Raw genomic sequence first — 16,632 nt, 5'->3', positions numbered from 1 at the left:
ATTAACATGATGTTGCACCCATGAGACATTTACCTCATTAAAGAACCCTATACAATATTAAATCGCACAAAATGGAAGGCGTGAACCGCAGTAGCAAAAAGCTACCAGCAGATGGCAGTGTCATTCAGAAAATCTCGTTTTGATGTGCCCTGTGACTGATTGGTGAGTGTCCACTTCTCATTCTATCTGCGGCACAGGCTCCGGGCAAGCACAAATGCCACCTGCTCAACATCTCTTTGAATGTTAGGTGACCCCAATTCGTTGTCCTTTTCACTCATTTATTTATTTTTCCTAAACCAGATAAATTCAACTGCAGTAATACTTCTATAAGTAGCAGTGCTCTCATTGTCACGGACTCCGGATGTCACGTGACGGAGCTCGTAATCGTATGCAGCCATGCTAGTAGCAGGTGAGGGGTTTCAGTCAACAAGTGGATTCAAATACTGTATCACTTTGATGAAAAGGACATTATGAGTGAACTAGACAGGTTTGATAGTACCTATATTCCTAAAAAGTACAGCAGTGCTTTTTACAACAATTGCAAAGGCAGATGGGGACTACAAAGGACTTCAGAAGGTTGGTTAACATGTTTTAATTATTGTGATCCAGAGTTAGTTGCTGATCAATTTGTTGGATTTATTTCAGTATAATATAGTTAAATTAGCTGATTAAAAACGTTCAAATTTTGTTCGCATTCAAGGAAAATTGATATATTTTAAATTTTTTGTTAAAGACAAACAGTTTTTAAAATTTTTTTGGAACCTCACCCAAACACGTTAATGGAAGCTGTTGCATTGCATCACTCAAAACCTTGTTGTAGTCATCTGTTGTAGTCATGCTGGCTTAAAATATTAGTTTAGTGTATTTTTCTCTGCGTTCACACAAATACAGATCACATCAGTACCAGCATCCAAGTTGTTTAAAGTTTAATGTTGAAGTTTACATTTCTTTTTGCAAGGACAATGGTTTCATCACAATCGGGTATTATAATTCACATAATGGCATTTCTTTACATGCCAACAATCCAGTCCAATTTCAGAATTGTCCATTCCTTGTTCTCAAATTCGTCAGATTCTTTAATGTTGCTAAAGACTGTCATTGACCAATTTGAGTGTTGACCACAAATAAGGATGTAAGATTCAAAATGAACAGGTTTAACATTGTTGATTTCTGAGCAGATTGGGAGAACAAAACACTCTCAACCTCACCCAAACAACACAATACTCAGTTCGGATATGTGAGCCTCAGACCTTTGCCGACTTTGATCATAAGGGAGAGAACATGTTCTAATTTGGCTTGATTGCTGCTATGTAGTTACTCGACTTTATGCCCAGTGCAATACTCCCTCTGTTGTGGCTCTGGTACCATTGCCAAAGGCGGAATTTTGGCAATAGGTGTCACATGCGTTTATACAGAACAGTGTCATTTAACTAAGGTGGATAAATCCAGGCTTTAGCGGGCAGTGGAAAAGAGGTTATTGGCAGTGTTGGGTTTACGTGAGTTTGAGACCATTGATTACTCAGTCCATTCAAGATATGTTTCGATCTTCTACTGATGCTACAGTTGGACAGATTTTGATATGAATAAAAGCCAATGCAAAATGTACCACTGGCTCTTGTAGCTGTAGTCGAAACTAAAGTTTGCTGCCAGTTTATTCAGCAGCATGGCATATTTGCAGACGAGTCTTCCAAATGATTTGAAATATAGCCCAATGCTTTTTGCTGCCAGGGCACCTGTGCATTATTTACAATCAGCAGTGTTAGGATTTGGTTGGATGATTTGAGATGGACCTAGATGAAGCTATCATGAAGAATTCAGTGACTGGATGCAAATGATTATAATGTCGATATTTGTAGGTCATAGATCATCCATGCATTTGTCAATCATATTTTTCCCATTCTAGGGAGGAACTGAATTTCCAGACACTGAAAATTTTTAGCCATTTTGTTTTTGCCGAAACAATATGTCTGAAAACAAATGTTGTGAAGACCCAAAAACCAGAAATGTGTCAATGAATTTTTGATGAACTCACATGACAAGGAGAGGGGCTTTGCTTCCCAGGCAATTACTGCTTTTCGATGGGTTGAGCAGAGAGCACTGTCGAGATTCCACTTCTTTCTCGTGCGAGCCAAAAATGATCTTGCGTGGAACACGAACCGCCTCACATCACATGCCAACTGCATATTGAAAAGGCCTACTTCATAATAAACATAGCAAATAATACATAAACGACAATGCAATAGCTGTTGTTCTTCGTAACTGTGTTAGCAGATTGGCTAGCTTGAGTCCTCGCGACTTAGTTTTTATTGCCGTCACATCACAGAGCAACCAACATCAACACACAACCACAACAAAAAAGCATATTCAGTCGCTGATTAAGGACTTTAAGAAACAGCTCATGAATTACGTTGGCGTCGTATGAAGTCTGCAGCGTTGGCGCTAGTTGCTAACTATGTATGTGTATGTATGCGGTGCATTCAAACTCAGACAAAAAGTCACTCCATGCATTAAATGTTAATACTTGCCAATGACTAAATGATGTGGGCTTTGGATGGATGGATTTTACCTACTTGCAATGAGATTTTACTTGATGAATGATCCATCCAGTCACTTAATCAAAATAAAAACAAACCTGCCTTTTTAATATGTAATTATAAAAGTATTTGCCACAGTAAACCTGGAGCACATGAACTCTTTCAGTGCCAAGCGTTTTCTGAAAAGGCAACCCCGAGAGTGCCAGCCAATTTCAAGCATTTTGATGTACCTTTCAAGGCAGACAGAATATTGTATGACAATGTTGACATTCCGTTCTTTAGTAATCATTGTTTGAAAATGGGTCATTTGAGTGACACCAAGATATTTTGGGCAAAAGGAGAAAATTAGCATTTTTGTGAAAAGATGTGTTCTGTACAACAGTGACTTTGACTCGAGTATTTTTTTTTTTAGTAGCATCCAAAACTTCTCAAGTTCTTCCCTTCAATAAAACATGAACAAAAACAGTGAAGATGTGTTTTTGACGGCAAAATAAAAGTTTGCATATGTATACTACTACATTACAACAGCGCTCGATTGGCAAAATATTTAGGGGAGCGCTGGCCACGAGTGTTATCTAGCTATACCTTAAAAAAAAAAACACATGAATATTTGATAAGAATTCTTGTCACTGGCACACAACCTAAGTATTTTACATGATGGAAATTCTCGTCAATGGCCCTGAAAGAATTAAATGAGTCACCTTTAAACAGGCTTTAAAGCACTTAACCATAATAATGTTCAAAGCCCCAGTAAGCAATTTTATTTCATTTTCATAATCACTTACAGACCCGCGCATGACACCGCTTGCGATCTTATAGTCCGTTTCCAAAGACGTGAGGCGAGGTTTTGAAACATTTTTGTTTTATCGATGTTTCGGTTTTCGGCCATGCCATTTTCTGTTTTCGTTTGAACACCTTCATCCCTATCCCATTTTAAACTGTGTGTTGCTGTAGTAAATTATCGACATACTATGTGTCTCATGGTTAGATCAATAGCTGGACCCACAAGACAAAATGTCTTGGATTGTCTCCTGGCTAAGATGTTTCAGTCCAAAGCCAAACAAAATAAAAGATAACATTCTCACCTAACCTGTTACACCAAAACACGTGAAAGTCAATATTATATGTGTTGTCATGACCAAACATGTCTCCACCATCACAATTCCCAGTGGGATCATCCAACATATGACCTCAAGTGGGCAGCGCTCAGGGAATGACAGTGTATGCTGCAGATGACAAAGTGACTAATAACCAGTCACAGTAATCACAAGGCTGCGGTCACTTCAGGCCCTCATATTAACCTGTTGCTTGTTATTAACACTGCAACTGAGTGTGTGCGCACGTGTATATGCATGTCCATAGATGTTACCATTGATCAGTGCGGTGCCCTGGGTAGTATTTGAACCACAAGAGCCACCAAAGTTCCATCATTCACATGAAGGGACGTTAGTGAAGGACAAGAGTCAGTGCAGCAGCATTTCATGGCGGAGTGACCAGATGGAAGGTATTTCTCAGTGAAGCCCACATGACAGCCCCCTGGGAGTTTGCCAAAAGCCACCAACATAAATCACTGACCATGAAGCTGAAATCCATCCATCTGAAGGGATGAAGATTGAACTCCTTGGCCGCAAATTCCCAACAGCATGTGTAGCGAATCCCAAACTCTCATCCCTCTCGTATTAATACCTTGCTTACAGACGCACTCACAAATATTAGTCAAGCTGTGAAGATTTCTGGCAACATGCTGTAGGATGGATGTGGAAAAATATCCACTAAGGTTGAACAATTCAGTTTATACAATCCAACTGCGCCTGCATTGTCAAACATTTTAACATTTTTTTTTATATTGGACCAAATTGTACATCATAGATGACCATGAATTAGCTTTTTTTTAATTTTATTTTTTGCAAACAAAACAAAAAATAGTGTTATCCCACTTTGTTTTTCAAAGTTAAAATCCTAAATCACCTATATCTGTATCAAATCTAAAATATTTAGCTTCCTTGGTCAGACCCAAACACTCCACAACATTGTAGAAATTGAAGTATATTCTGTATAATCCTGTTTAGGGTAAGTTAAAAAAAAAAAAAAAAAAAAAAAAAAAATATATATATATATATATATATATATATATATATATATATATATATATATATATATATATATATATATATATATTCATCATTCAGCCAGCCATTTTCATATTTAAAAAATGTTAATATTTTGTATAGTATTAATTTGATAACCATTATTTTGAATGTACAATGAATACCTTTAAAAACACAATAGGCAGTGGCCCTGGGCTACTGGGATGCCTTCTCAAGTCTGCACCTTGCAGCAAATGGCAAATTGACTGCGATTTTGTAACTTAATTCATATTCTACAAATCTAATAGTAATAGCAATTCTGTGTTTACACTAGTGGGGCCAAATAGAACATATTATATCATTCCATCTATTATATAAACATTTTGAGGGTTGATCTCCCCTTTAACAAACAGATGAATGCTTGGGAGAAACCTAGGAAGTAGATTCAAAGAAAGTGAAAGTCCCTCCGTGGCCTATCATGCACCACTGCGCAGATGTGATAATTGCCCTACACTGGCGCTCCTCATCCTGTTTGGGAAACTAACCCAACAAAAAGAGTGTAAGAAACTTCCAAAAATAAACAAGCCTGAAAATACTTTGTGATTAAATCTATCCCATTGCTTCCAAAAGTGTGCCTTGGTTAAAAATAAACATACTGTACTTATAATAATCCCATTGGTTATTTTTGGCCAAAATGGATAAACAGTGCTGACTGTTCCACTCCAGTTAGATGAAAACCATCAAGAAACTGTCTTTCACAGACTAATAAATGTCCTTATAATAAAAGAAAGCAAGGTTCCCTGCAGTTGAACAGCCTGTGTAAAGAACTCAGAAATTTGTTTCTAACAATATTGTACATGTTTGAAGATTTTGAAGGTCATTTCAGAAAACATCCAAAGATTGCGATTGTTTGAAACCACATTTTATATTCTTGTTTAATCATTCAAATTTGGCTGTGTTGTTAAGAACATTTCTGTGTGATATATCAAATTGACATTTATTTTCACTTTACAGGAAAATACGATACACGTATGCCCAGGGAGTGCTAAATTGCAGCAGAGTGATAATTTATCACTCGCGACAGCGGTAAATGAGGAAATAGTGAGTGAAGAAGCTTATCTCTTCAGCAAGTTGCAATTACTTTGAAGAAAGAACACTCTCTAAAGCTTTTTGGACTCAAGGAAAATGTAATTGTCACAATTTGTCATCCTTTTCTATCGCTGACTCACAAATACTCTCTTCATTATGAGATCATCACACGATGAATCCTGTCATGATATCTTTTGGAGTACACCAATGGTGACTTAAGTGTGTAATTCTATCATAAAGCGGATAAGGAAGTTGTTGTAAAGTAATGCAGGGATCACAAACTTTTCTGAACATCACAGATGGACCATATGGCACCGAGCGGAATGACCCCACGCTCAACTCTGCCTACCATGTGACTGATGATTTTATTCATCAGAGCCTCTGGATGGGGAGGACGGTGACATTGAAGCGGTAGACATAAGGAGGGTGCAGAGGTGAGACAAAAATAACAAAACAAGAGGAAACTGGAAATATGAGGGAAAAATACAAAACAGGGAATTGAAAAGGAACCGTTCATTCATAGGGCATTTTCTGTGAACAGAGAAGCTTTCAAACAGAAGTCATCTGAAGCTGCGACGCACAATATTAACCTAAATTTATTTTATATGCAAAGCACCAATTGTTTGACTAGCAAATTGTTTTTCTGTGCCTTTGCTACACTTTGACGTGACCCCTTTGCATTCCCCTAGTTTCCGCTTTGTTTTGTTTATAAATTATAAACCAAATGTAATCAATATAGGCATGGTTCCTAGTCTGCAGTCTGATTGTAATGGGTATGGGATTTTCTGCGACTTTGATTTGTTCCTTTATTTGAATCAATGTCAATTATTAGCACTATAAACGTATACGTTCAATCATAGAGATTAAAAAAAGTTTAATTACTGTGTTCTAACCTCTAACCTAATCTCTGCAGAGAAGTTAGCACGTTCATCTCATAGTTCAGTTTGCCCTCAGGTGAATTTGAATGGTCATTCGTCTCTGTGCCCTGCAATTGGCTGACCAGTTCAGGGTGTCTCCCGCCTACTGCTCCAAGACAACAGGGATCGGCTCCAGAACGCCCACGATCCTAATGAGGATCAGCGGCTAAGAAAATGGGCGTCTGGATGGACAAAATTGGACCTGAAGAGGCAACAATGTGTCCCAGGCATCCAGGATTCATAGATGAAGTGACAAATAGACTAAAGTATAAACTTGATATTTTGAAATGTGCTTCATTTAATGGGAAATTTATCAGTTCAGTGGGATAGACTAAAAAGATGTTATCACCCAACATACTGAAACGTTTAGGTGCGCTCTAAAAAACAGTAAAGTAATCTTCTGGCAGCTGAGGTGCCAAAATACTGTAAAGTAACAGAAATTTACTTTCTCATAAAAATGTTTCCTATAGTCAAACATGTTCATGTTACTTTAACATTTAACAACACTTTCACATTTAAAAACTATTAAATAACTTCTAAATATGGTGAACATTCTATTATGAGGAATAATGCTTACATTTACAGAAACATTCTGTTATTAGGTGGTTTTCATTACATTATTTAATGGAATGGGGTTGTATAATTCTTGAGATAATATCACAGATGACACACAAAATAACGTGATAAATTTTTCAAAACATGTCAAAAACTCAATGACATAATTAATCAGAATAAGACAAAACATTTTTTTCATTCTCATTTTTATTAAATTGACAATGGAGCAGTGAATTTACATTAAAATGACTAGAACAAAAATAAGATTCAACTGAAAAGGAAATGAAAGAAAAAACTAAAAAAAAGAAAAATAAAAGAAAGGAAATGAATATTAATATAAATGATATCATAAAAATACTATAGTGTACAATATAATATGTAGCTTCTCCATTTGTAGTCCCCATTTTCAACAGTCAGCATGGGATCATCTTGGGACTGACTGCAACTTGTTTTTTGTTGGCTTTCCGTTCCATGTTTGATCTATTTTCTGGATTCATCTTGAACATGCACCTGTCAAATGAAAGAAAAACAAAAAACTTCAGCAGTGGAGTGCACTGAAAGCTAATTTTTTCATATATTTGCACAAAGGTTAGCAAAAGTGAAGATAAAGCTTGCTAATCATTTCAGCATTTGTGCAGTGATTATGCAATTGAGTAGTGATGCCTTACCTAGTGGTGTCTAAAAACTTCAAAAGTTGATTCGTTAGCTGCTGGGTATTCATGCACTCGGAAGTTCGCATAGACTTGATGTCTTGTCCAAACAGCGTTACAACAAACTACTACTCGACCAATATCTCACAACAATGAGTAAGAATAAGACGGTCTGAACAATATTTCACAATAACAACCCATGACATTTTGTATTTACCTACAGTTTCTTCACCTCCTCATAATTGTTTCAATAGGTCAGGGGTAGACAACTCTGGTCCCAGAGAGCCGCTATCCTGCATGTATTCAGTGGACCCCTGGGTCCACTGGCTTACGTTTTTTTCATGTTGCGATGTGGAATACTGAGTTTGTCCCCTCTTTACGGTATTTTCCTCGCTTTGCGACAGAAACAACTGTCATGCCCCAAAAGGGTTGGCTGTATTTGTGTGGTTTTGTCTCCATCTGCCGGCGTTTTTAGGTAATTGCACTTGCTTTCTGTTGCTGTCACATGACAGAGATACTGGTCTGCTATTGGTCGACCTCACTCGTTTCAAAACGGCGGAATGGTAAAGCTTTGTTCTATCGCGAGTGGTTACAGAACCATATTTATAGTGCATTTTACTGCTTGATTCAAAGTTGAAGGGGTTAGCCATAGGTCCAAAGATTGCTAGTGATGTTAAAGCAAGAAGTAAGAAGATAATTTATATGGAAACCAAGCTGGAGATAATCAAAAAATACGAAGCTAGCCTAGCCTAGGCTACTCTTACAAGGGAATATGGACATAATAAGTGCCACTCAAAGGTAAATAAATCCTTTCTATATTTTTTATTTATGGTTTTCTGATTGTATACATGTTTATTATATATACGTAGCACTTACTATACTATTTTGGTACCAATTTTTAATATGTATGTACAATTTAGATTTTTTTACCTGGGGTTCTAAATGCATTAGCTATTTCACATAGGTTTGTATTGCCCGCCATATGGTGAATTCGCCTTATGAGCCCAACCGCAGAATGGATTCATCTCGTAAGACGGAGTCCATTGTAGTTATAGGATATGTTTTTATTTTATGTTTTAAATTTAGATTTTATGTCTTTAATAACATCAATTTTAGAAATGACTCACTGTTATATGGCATGCTAACTGGCTCAATACAAATTGCATCGGGCTGACGACGTCGCCGGTCGTGCTTTGTCATCATGCTATCATTCCATCTAAATGGATTGGATTCCTAGTGCCGAATTTAGCAGCACGGAGGAAAATAAAGCTAAGGCTACTCAGCTTCAGTTTGATACTCACCTTCTACCGTTGTTCAGCCTCGACATTAGTCGCTGTCCGCTGGAAGTGTCTGTTGGCCAAAGTTGAATTGCCAGCTGTCGTTGTTGATCTTACTAAGCATTAAGTCAAACCAACCGATAACGTGCCATCTAATTCTTCTCGAGAACCAAGGATTTCACATGCAGCGCGCACTCCAATGGCATGTCGCATTGTTGTCATTTCGTTTTGAATGCACACACCTTTTAATATACGATGCAGGTGACCTTTGACATTTATGTATGGCTTGAATGTCTAAAAATCGCCACAAAACATATGTAGCAAGCTTTGAGAAAAAACAGGCAGGAACAAACTTTCTAAATGAATGAATTTAAAGATTTTTTTTGCTATTTTCTATGAAAATATTAGTCATGCATATTTATTTTAAATGAAATTTCCAATTTTTTTTGTCTTGTTTTGAAGTTTAATATTAGTGTTTACCCTTAAATAAGCGACAAAAATTTGTGAAATACAGTTTATTTGTTGACATACTTTAACAATAAATTAAGGTTTATTGTAGTAAATCTGTAAAATAACGGAATTATATTGTGGCATCTTTTTACAGTTACAGTGATTTATTGTTTATTTATTTTATTTTTTTACATTTTGAAATTACGGTATTTTCTTGTAAACTTCTTGTCTGTTACTTTACCCTTTTTTACAGTGTAAGTCACAATTTGGTAGATTTTGTATTGTTTTTAAATTTCTGCTATTGGTCATTCCACATGTGTGGTTATTATTAATATTATTTTTAATAATGTATGACAAGTCTAAAGTGGAGTACACTTATATAACACTTTCTACACAAGGGGTGTTCAAATAACAGCTTATATTATATATTATATTATATTATATTATATTATATTATATTATATTATTTTATATGATATTTTAAAAAATGGTATCATCTCCTTTCTGCTCTGTGTCAAGTTTCAGAATGTGAACATATCAAATAAATGAATCTCAAGTAACTGCTTTAAAAATGTTCCTGTGTTTGTTCTGAACGTTGACTTCAGTGCAGGGTTGATATTTTATTGGGGATTACAGGGTCTCCACAAACCAAAAATATTGTAAAATCCCAACCTATTAGCCTTCAATGTTTTTGTATGTGGGCCTTGGAAGAAAAAGTTTGGACACCCCTGTTTTATAATGTTTTGGAGGTCCAAAGTGCCAGCAATTTTGATTTAATTGAATATAAATATATATTTTATAAAGCACGGATTTAGGTAATTTTGTCACTTATTATGTTTGCCGTATGAATGCAGACAACAGCTAAGGAAGTGCGGACCACTGGTTGAAGGGGACAAGAAGGAAGACCAACCTCTCCCACTTTATTACAGAGTTTATGACCTTTGGACACTTGTTTGACTGAGGCATGAATGAGTGTGTGCGCGACTGTGCATGTGATGCCTCAGGGACACACCTGGCATGCATGTAGCTATTTGGGCTTTCAATCCATCCAGAGGGACATTTGACCAGACAGCCTCAAGGTTTTCCCATGACTCCTTCAAGCCTGAGGGGAAACCGCACAAAACATCGAGTGCTTAAAAAGAAGACATTTTGTACTTTTCTAGCTTCTGCCTGAAAAAGACTTTTTTTTAAATTTCACAGTGTTTTTAAAACCTAGAACCCAAAGCTAGCATATCATTTACAAACTAGAATCTCAAACCATCGTTTTTCTATAGCAGCTTGTCTTCACAAGGGTGGCAGGCCTGCTGGTGCCTGTCCCAGCTGACTTTGTGCGGCAACTGATTGCCAGCCAACTGCAGTGCACACAGAGACGAACAACCATTCACGCACCCAATCACATCTAAGGACAATTTAGTGTGTCCAATACACCTGCCATCCATGTTTTTGAAGTGTTGGAGGAAGCCGGATTGTCAGGAGAAAACTCACGCGGGCTCGGGGAGAACATGCAAACTCCATACAGGAAGGTCTGGAGCAAGCTGGATTTGAACTCCTGTCCCTGAACTGTGAAGCTAACAACTGTCCCATCAATTGGCCTACTGTAAAATCTAAGCACCTTAATCAGTGTTGGGCAAGTTACTTCAAAACTATCATGCGTTATTTAATACTTATTACTGTCATTTCAAAGTAATTAGTTACATTACAATATTCTATCTATCTATCTATCTATCTATCTATCTATCTATCTATCTATCTATCTATCTATCTATCTATCTATCTATCTATCTATCTATCTGTCTGTCTGTCTGTCTGTCTGTCTGTCTGTCTGTCTGTCTGTCTGTCTGTCTGTCTGTCTGTCTGTCTGTCTGTCTGTCTGTCTGTCTGTCTGTCTGTCTGTGTCTGTATACACACACAATGTTTTGGGGGGCTTTCAACACATCACATTAGAATTGGCAACACATAGAATGTTTTCAATCTAAAAATTTTACTAAATATGGAGTTTTTGAAAGTTTGTCATATATTTTTTGTCTTTTTTGTGGCGTTTATTCGTTTTATTATTATTAATATAATCATTTTTACAGAAAAGTTTTTTTTCAAGGATACAAAAAAATCCACCTCCAAAAAGTATTGTAAATTAGATAGTTGTATTAGGACATTTGGCAAGTCAATAATTCATAACTTCTTTGACTTCAACGCAATTTTGCAGTGACCGTTTTCGAAAAATACAGACAAACACAAATCCAGGGTGAACAACTGCTCTGAAACTGATTTCGTTCGTATTATTGGTTACATGAAGGTTTTAATAAAATAAATGATGCACGTTTGCCCGTGGACCGCAGTTGAATTAAATATGCACAACCAACCGTACATATCAGCTATCCTATTTTAACACGGAGATGTCTTTAAAATTCCAATCAGTATTCCCTTGCTCGACTCGCAAATAATAGAATGCAGTAGCCTAACCTAAATTCCGAACACAGATTCCGAATGTGATCCGTGCCATGGGGTCGAACGGTGACCCCGGAAAGCCGCTGCATCCCGAGTGCACCCTGCAGGATGAGCCCGGGTTCTTTTGCGCAGCTGCACTGCGTGGCGGTGTGTGCGTCTACGCGCGTATGCGTGTGTGTGATGAGACGTAGTGAGGGCTGGGACAGGAAGGATTAGCCGGAGGGAGGGATGACTGAATAACGAGGAGAGAAAAACCCAGTCATCCACTTCCGACCGAGCGAGCGAACCCGAAGAGGTGTGACACGAGGAGAAGGAGACGGAGAAGAATTCTTTCGGGACGCGGCAGCGGTCGTTTTGGATTTCATTTTTTGGAGGAGAAAAGGGGACGCTCTGAATATATGACTGGAGAGGTATGAAATGCGATTTCATTCAATGTGCGTGCATGTGCGTGACAGTGAGAGACGGGCTCAGGTGCGCGGGGCTGCAGGTAGTAACCAACAGTAATTTGCTGCAAAGAAAATAACATACTAAAAGTCCGAAAGTGGGAACTGTGTACTCCAAACATGTTCCTATCTTGAAATACTTGCAGCTGTTGGGCATATTCTTAAAGGCACGGGTGAGCTCCACATGCCATAATCCAATCTTGACACAACTTTGTTACAAGTGCTGTTTTATTCATCGAGCTGCAGGAGAGCGGGTGTCCCCAGGTGAGAAAGATTCCTCAGCCCTCCTCTTGCGTGTGTAATAATGAGCATCAATCAGGAGGTGAGAGGAGGAACGTGGGGGGAAAATGGACAGTGGCACTCACACTGTTTTTTCCCTATTTGAGCTGCCAATCAAACTCGGATCATGTCAGTCCTCCACTTTCCCCCCTTTCTTAATTTGTCACCCGCACCCTTACGTTAGACCTCCTCAATAAAGTGTTAAAGGGATATCCTTTTTATTTAGCCATTTTCAGCAGTGGTTAATTACATTGAAATATAGATTGAAAATAGCATCGCATGTGCTCAGGGCTCATCAAGTGGCAAAATGCATTTTAAAGTGGTACGGAATTTATTTAGCTATATTTTCAGAAGTAAAAAGTTCATGTATTGTCTTCAAGTAATTTGACTCACTAAAATCATTTTCGTGTACAATTAATACCTTTACAAACACATTTGCCACTTGCTGTCGGCTGAAACATTTGCCCCAGTGTGCTCCATTGAGGGTAACATCCACTCAGAGTCCATTTCTTTTCTGGGTTTGGTCATGTGACACTCATGTTTAACCCTGAGCATGTGTGATGTATTTTTTGTTTGACAGCAAAAGGCAAAATGTGTGTTTAAATGTTTTTATTGTACAAGAAAAAATGTTTATTTCTAGAGGAAGTACACTATTATATGTTTACCACATGGTTGAATGAATTGCTCTAGAATAGGTAATAATTAAAGTCTAGCTTCTTAAATATAAAGGAAGATGACCTTCAGATGTTGAGTTGCTGTCAAGAGACTTATAATCAAGCATATTTCAGTGCTCATTCAAACCTCAAATGATCCAAATCAATTCAATCAATATGTTTTCATTTCCCAATTTTAATTCAAAATGATAAAATCATTTGTGTTGTAAATGAGGTATGATGTTTGTTGGCAGTAAGTCTAGCCAACTCTTATCTTTAAGTATTATTTTTGTGTTTTTTTTTCTCTTACCCTTAATTTGGTAATTGTATGGTTTTGACATTTTGAGAAGCTTCTTTGTTCTTTTTGAAAATAAATACATTTATTTTTTAACATTTCTTAACTACTTGGATTTGGGTCCACATCCACATCCATGAGCAATAACCTACCTAACTGTAAACAGACTTCCCCCAACTACTGAAACAAGTGAAAGATGACCATGCATAACTTACATTACATTTTATGACTTGACACAAGTGCTAACGTTGAAAGTTTTTTTTTCCGTGATCTAAATTGGTGGCCTGTTTTATAATTTTGTTTCGTGAGAGTTATGTTGGAAGGTATGCGTGCTGTTTAATAATAATCACTTATTTAATTTCTAGTAGGTGTAACAGTCAAACGGAATTGTCGTTTCTTTTTGGGTGACAGACCAGATGGCTAAAAAAAAAAAAAAAATCATCAATTTTTCATGTGAAATAATATCTTCCCTTCTTCGTAACAGAACCCAAAGTTTGTGATTGAAGGTCAAAGATCATCTTCTCTCCTGTTCGGTTCTCATCTCTCTTCTCAAAAAATCAAACTCTCCTCTTCTCTTGACTCTTTTCTTTTACATTTCTCTTCTCTTCATTTCTCTTTCCTGCCAACAAAGTCCTCCACTGTTTCAGCCTCCTCCGTGTGGGCGTGAAGCTGAGCGACTGCTCTGTGGTCAGTCTAGACTGCCCGACAACTGCCGTGTAATTGTCTCCGAGCGGACGATAAATGGGGCTAACTGATTCCGGATCAGCCCCTTGGGGGCTCGTTGGGGGCAGGGTTGCAAGGTGGGTCGTCCTGACCCCTGGAGCCTCCCCGCAGCTGAATGGCATTCCTTAAGTCTGTCACTGGGTGTCTTGTCTCAATCAGCTTTTCGTCATTTGCTCAGCTTCTTTTCATCTTCTTCCAGGTCCGTGTCGCTGCTTTTGAGGATGTTTTCGCAGGGTTGTCTGTGGGCTCCGCTGGTGTTACTTGCTGTCATTTCACATTTCCCCAGTAAAGCACAGGATCAAGGTAAGTTCTCTTCTTGTAGTCCTTTTCTCCACTTAAAACCACTTTCCTGCTTCTCCCATCCCCTCTCAGCCTTCTGTGCTTTCTGGGCTCCATCACCGTAAACTTTCTTCACTCCTCCCCCCATTATCACTGATGGAAAGGCTCAGTCCAATCAGATGACACCATATGCACACTGATGCTATCATCTCTATCCGGGTAGCGTTTCAGCTCCGTGTCACAGCGCCGCTTGCCACCTGGCTGCAGATGTTGCCATGCTACAGAGTGTTTTTTTAGTAAATGCATGCTTCGGGCTGCGCTGATGCGCTGCACAACATATGTAACGCTCTAGTATACCTTGCAATCAACTGCTCCACAGCAAACCGGATGCAATCACAGTGGGTCCCATCGTGAAATTGTGCCGACAAAAAAGTGATATACTGTACGTATATTAATGACCATGTTCATTTGTCCCTGTTTTCGATGAACGTAGCACGACATGTTTAACTTATAGGGCAGATTGATGATGCTTGAAATGTTCTCAAACCTATTTGCGTGTGGATTGATTTGACGTTGGGCTGAGTATTTATCATGATAGGCACAAGATCAAAATCAATAGAAAATTTTTTCAACTGAATATTTACTTTGATTTCTAGTGTGATACAAAAAAAGCCTCAGGAAGTAACAACGTAATTCTGAAATGTGGGATGTGGGCAGAGGCTACAGTCGGATGATAGATTTGCCCTACGATTACAAGCAAGAAAATCAAGTCAAATATAGACGCTGTATTCCCGCAAAGTGAAATCAAATCAAAATCCCCTGATTTTTTTTTCATTAAATGCTATTAAAAAAAAATCGGTGAACATACAAATGCTCGGGTGCGCACCACAAATCTGTGGGGTCAGACAATGAATATTCTTTGTAGTCAGTGACTGACTGAAGTCATCCCCAACTTCCACTGGCAATGTATGTATTTTGTGAGATCTACGGTGAATCCTCCAACCAACACGTCACGTGCTGCGTTTTTATAAAGAATGTTTAATTGATCAACTAATTAATCAAGCAACTAACTGCATTTGCCACCCAATAATATTCCATTTCACTCGTTCAATACATTAAGGCGTTTTAATATAAAGGTGTCAATGTGGAAAACTTCCTTTTTAATTGCTTGTTTACAAATAGCTGTTTTCCAAAGTGCCTGCCCACAATTCAAGTGTGAAATTGAACCAAAAGGGAATCTATTGTTAGCTGTCCTTGTCCAAATTGAATTGTTTCACTGCATGTGCCGCATACACAGATCCGACAAATTGATGAGTGTAATGAGCAACTTGATGATGAAGTGCTGCCTCCATTTTGTTACCGAAAGCTGAAAATGTATAATTCAGTCACGTCATTATTTTAATTTAAATCCAGAGCAGTGCTATGCAAAGGCAGAAATAATAAAAACTGCCATTGACATCTGGCCTTAACTGTATACAATGTGGGAATGTGCAAAGAAAGACTTGCCCTGACATCCAGCAAAGATTCTTCAATCACTCAGAAGTTCTTGGCAGGGATCAATGATCTACCTGTTGAGTAATCCTTTTATTGATCGTCTTGCACATTAGTATACAGGCAACTTTCAAGGGGAATTAGATCCTTAAATAATGAATGTTTGTTGTTGGATTTCTACAGGTTGTCTAAATCTTGTTGGGTGTGGCATTTCCTTGTGTTTAGTTGATTTGTTTACAAGCAGACTTTCTTATTAAATGGCAATTGCTTTGAAATGAAAGCAGGGCATTTTTTTCTTCCCGTTTTTCCCCCAACACTTAATTTAGACCTCCCTCTTTGCTCGCACCATTTCCTCTCACTCTAACGCCGATTCTCTTTTCTCCGTTTTTTTTTTTGTCTGCTTCCCTCTCTCTCTCATCATTTCATTCCAATTTGCAGCAGCTATTGTACCGCATAGAGTGATTT

The 16,632-nt window shown here is 37.9% G+C and overlaps 1 protein-coding gene and 1 long non-coding RNA gene across 3 annotated transcripts in view; both read left to right on the top strand.

Moving 5' to 3' along the window:
• Positions 1–83: 83 nt before the first annotated feature.
• Positions 84–8,557, top strand: LOC148425571 (uncharacterized). 2 transcript variants are annotated; one of them, XR_015865148.1, is made up of 4 exons: positions 84–576; positions 5,636–5,722; positions 6,010–6,144; positions 6,665–8,557. It is a non-coding gene; the product is annotated as an uncharacterized LOC148425571 (long non-coding RNA). The 2 variants fall into 2 exon arrangements; XR_015865147.1 differs by having other exon boundaries at positions 5,636–5,808.
• Positions 8,558–14,600: 6,043 nt separating this feature from the next.
• Positions 14,601–16,632, top strand: part of LOC148425570 (collagen alpha-1(XIV) chain-like) — a 106,470-nt gene continuing 104,438 nt past the window's right edge. Inside the window, exon 1 of the mRNA XM_088409601.1 lies at positions 14,601–14,700. Coding sequence (XP_088265727.1) covers positions 14,619–14,700 — 82 coding nt within the window. The 5' untranslated portion in view covers positions 14,601–14,618. The remainder of the gene's footprint in view (positions 14,701–16,632) is intronic.

The sequence above is a fragment of the Hippichthys cyanospilos genome, chromosome 3 (genome assembly GCF_059441005.1).
Source record: "Hippichthys cyanospilos isolate Australia breed blue-spotted pipefish chromosome 3, RoL_Hcya_1.0, whole genome shotgun sequence".
NCBI classification, from domain to species: Eukaryota; Metazoa; Chordata; class Actinopteri; order Syngnathiformes; family Syngnathidae; genus Hippichthys; species Hippichthys cyanospilos.
The sequence above is the reverse complement of the archived record's forward strand: the minus strand, read 5'-3'. Positions and strand labels throughout refer to the sequence as shown.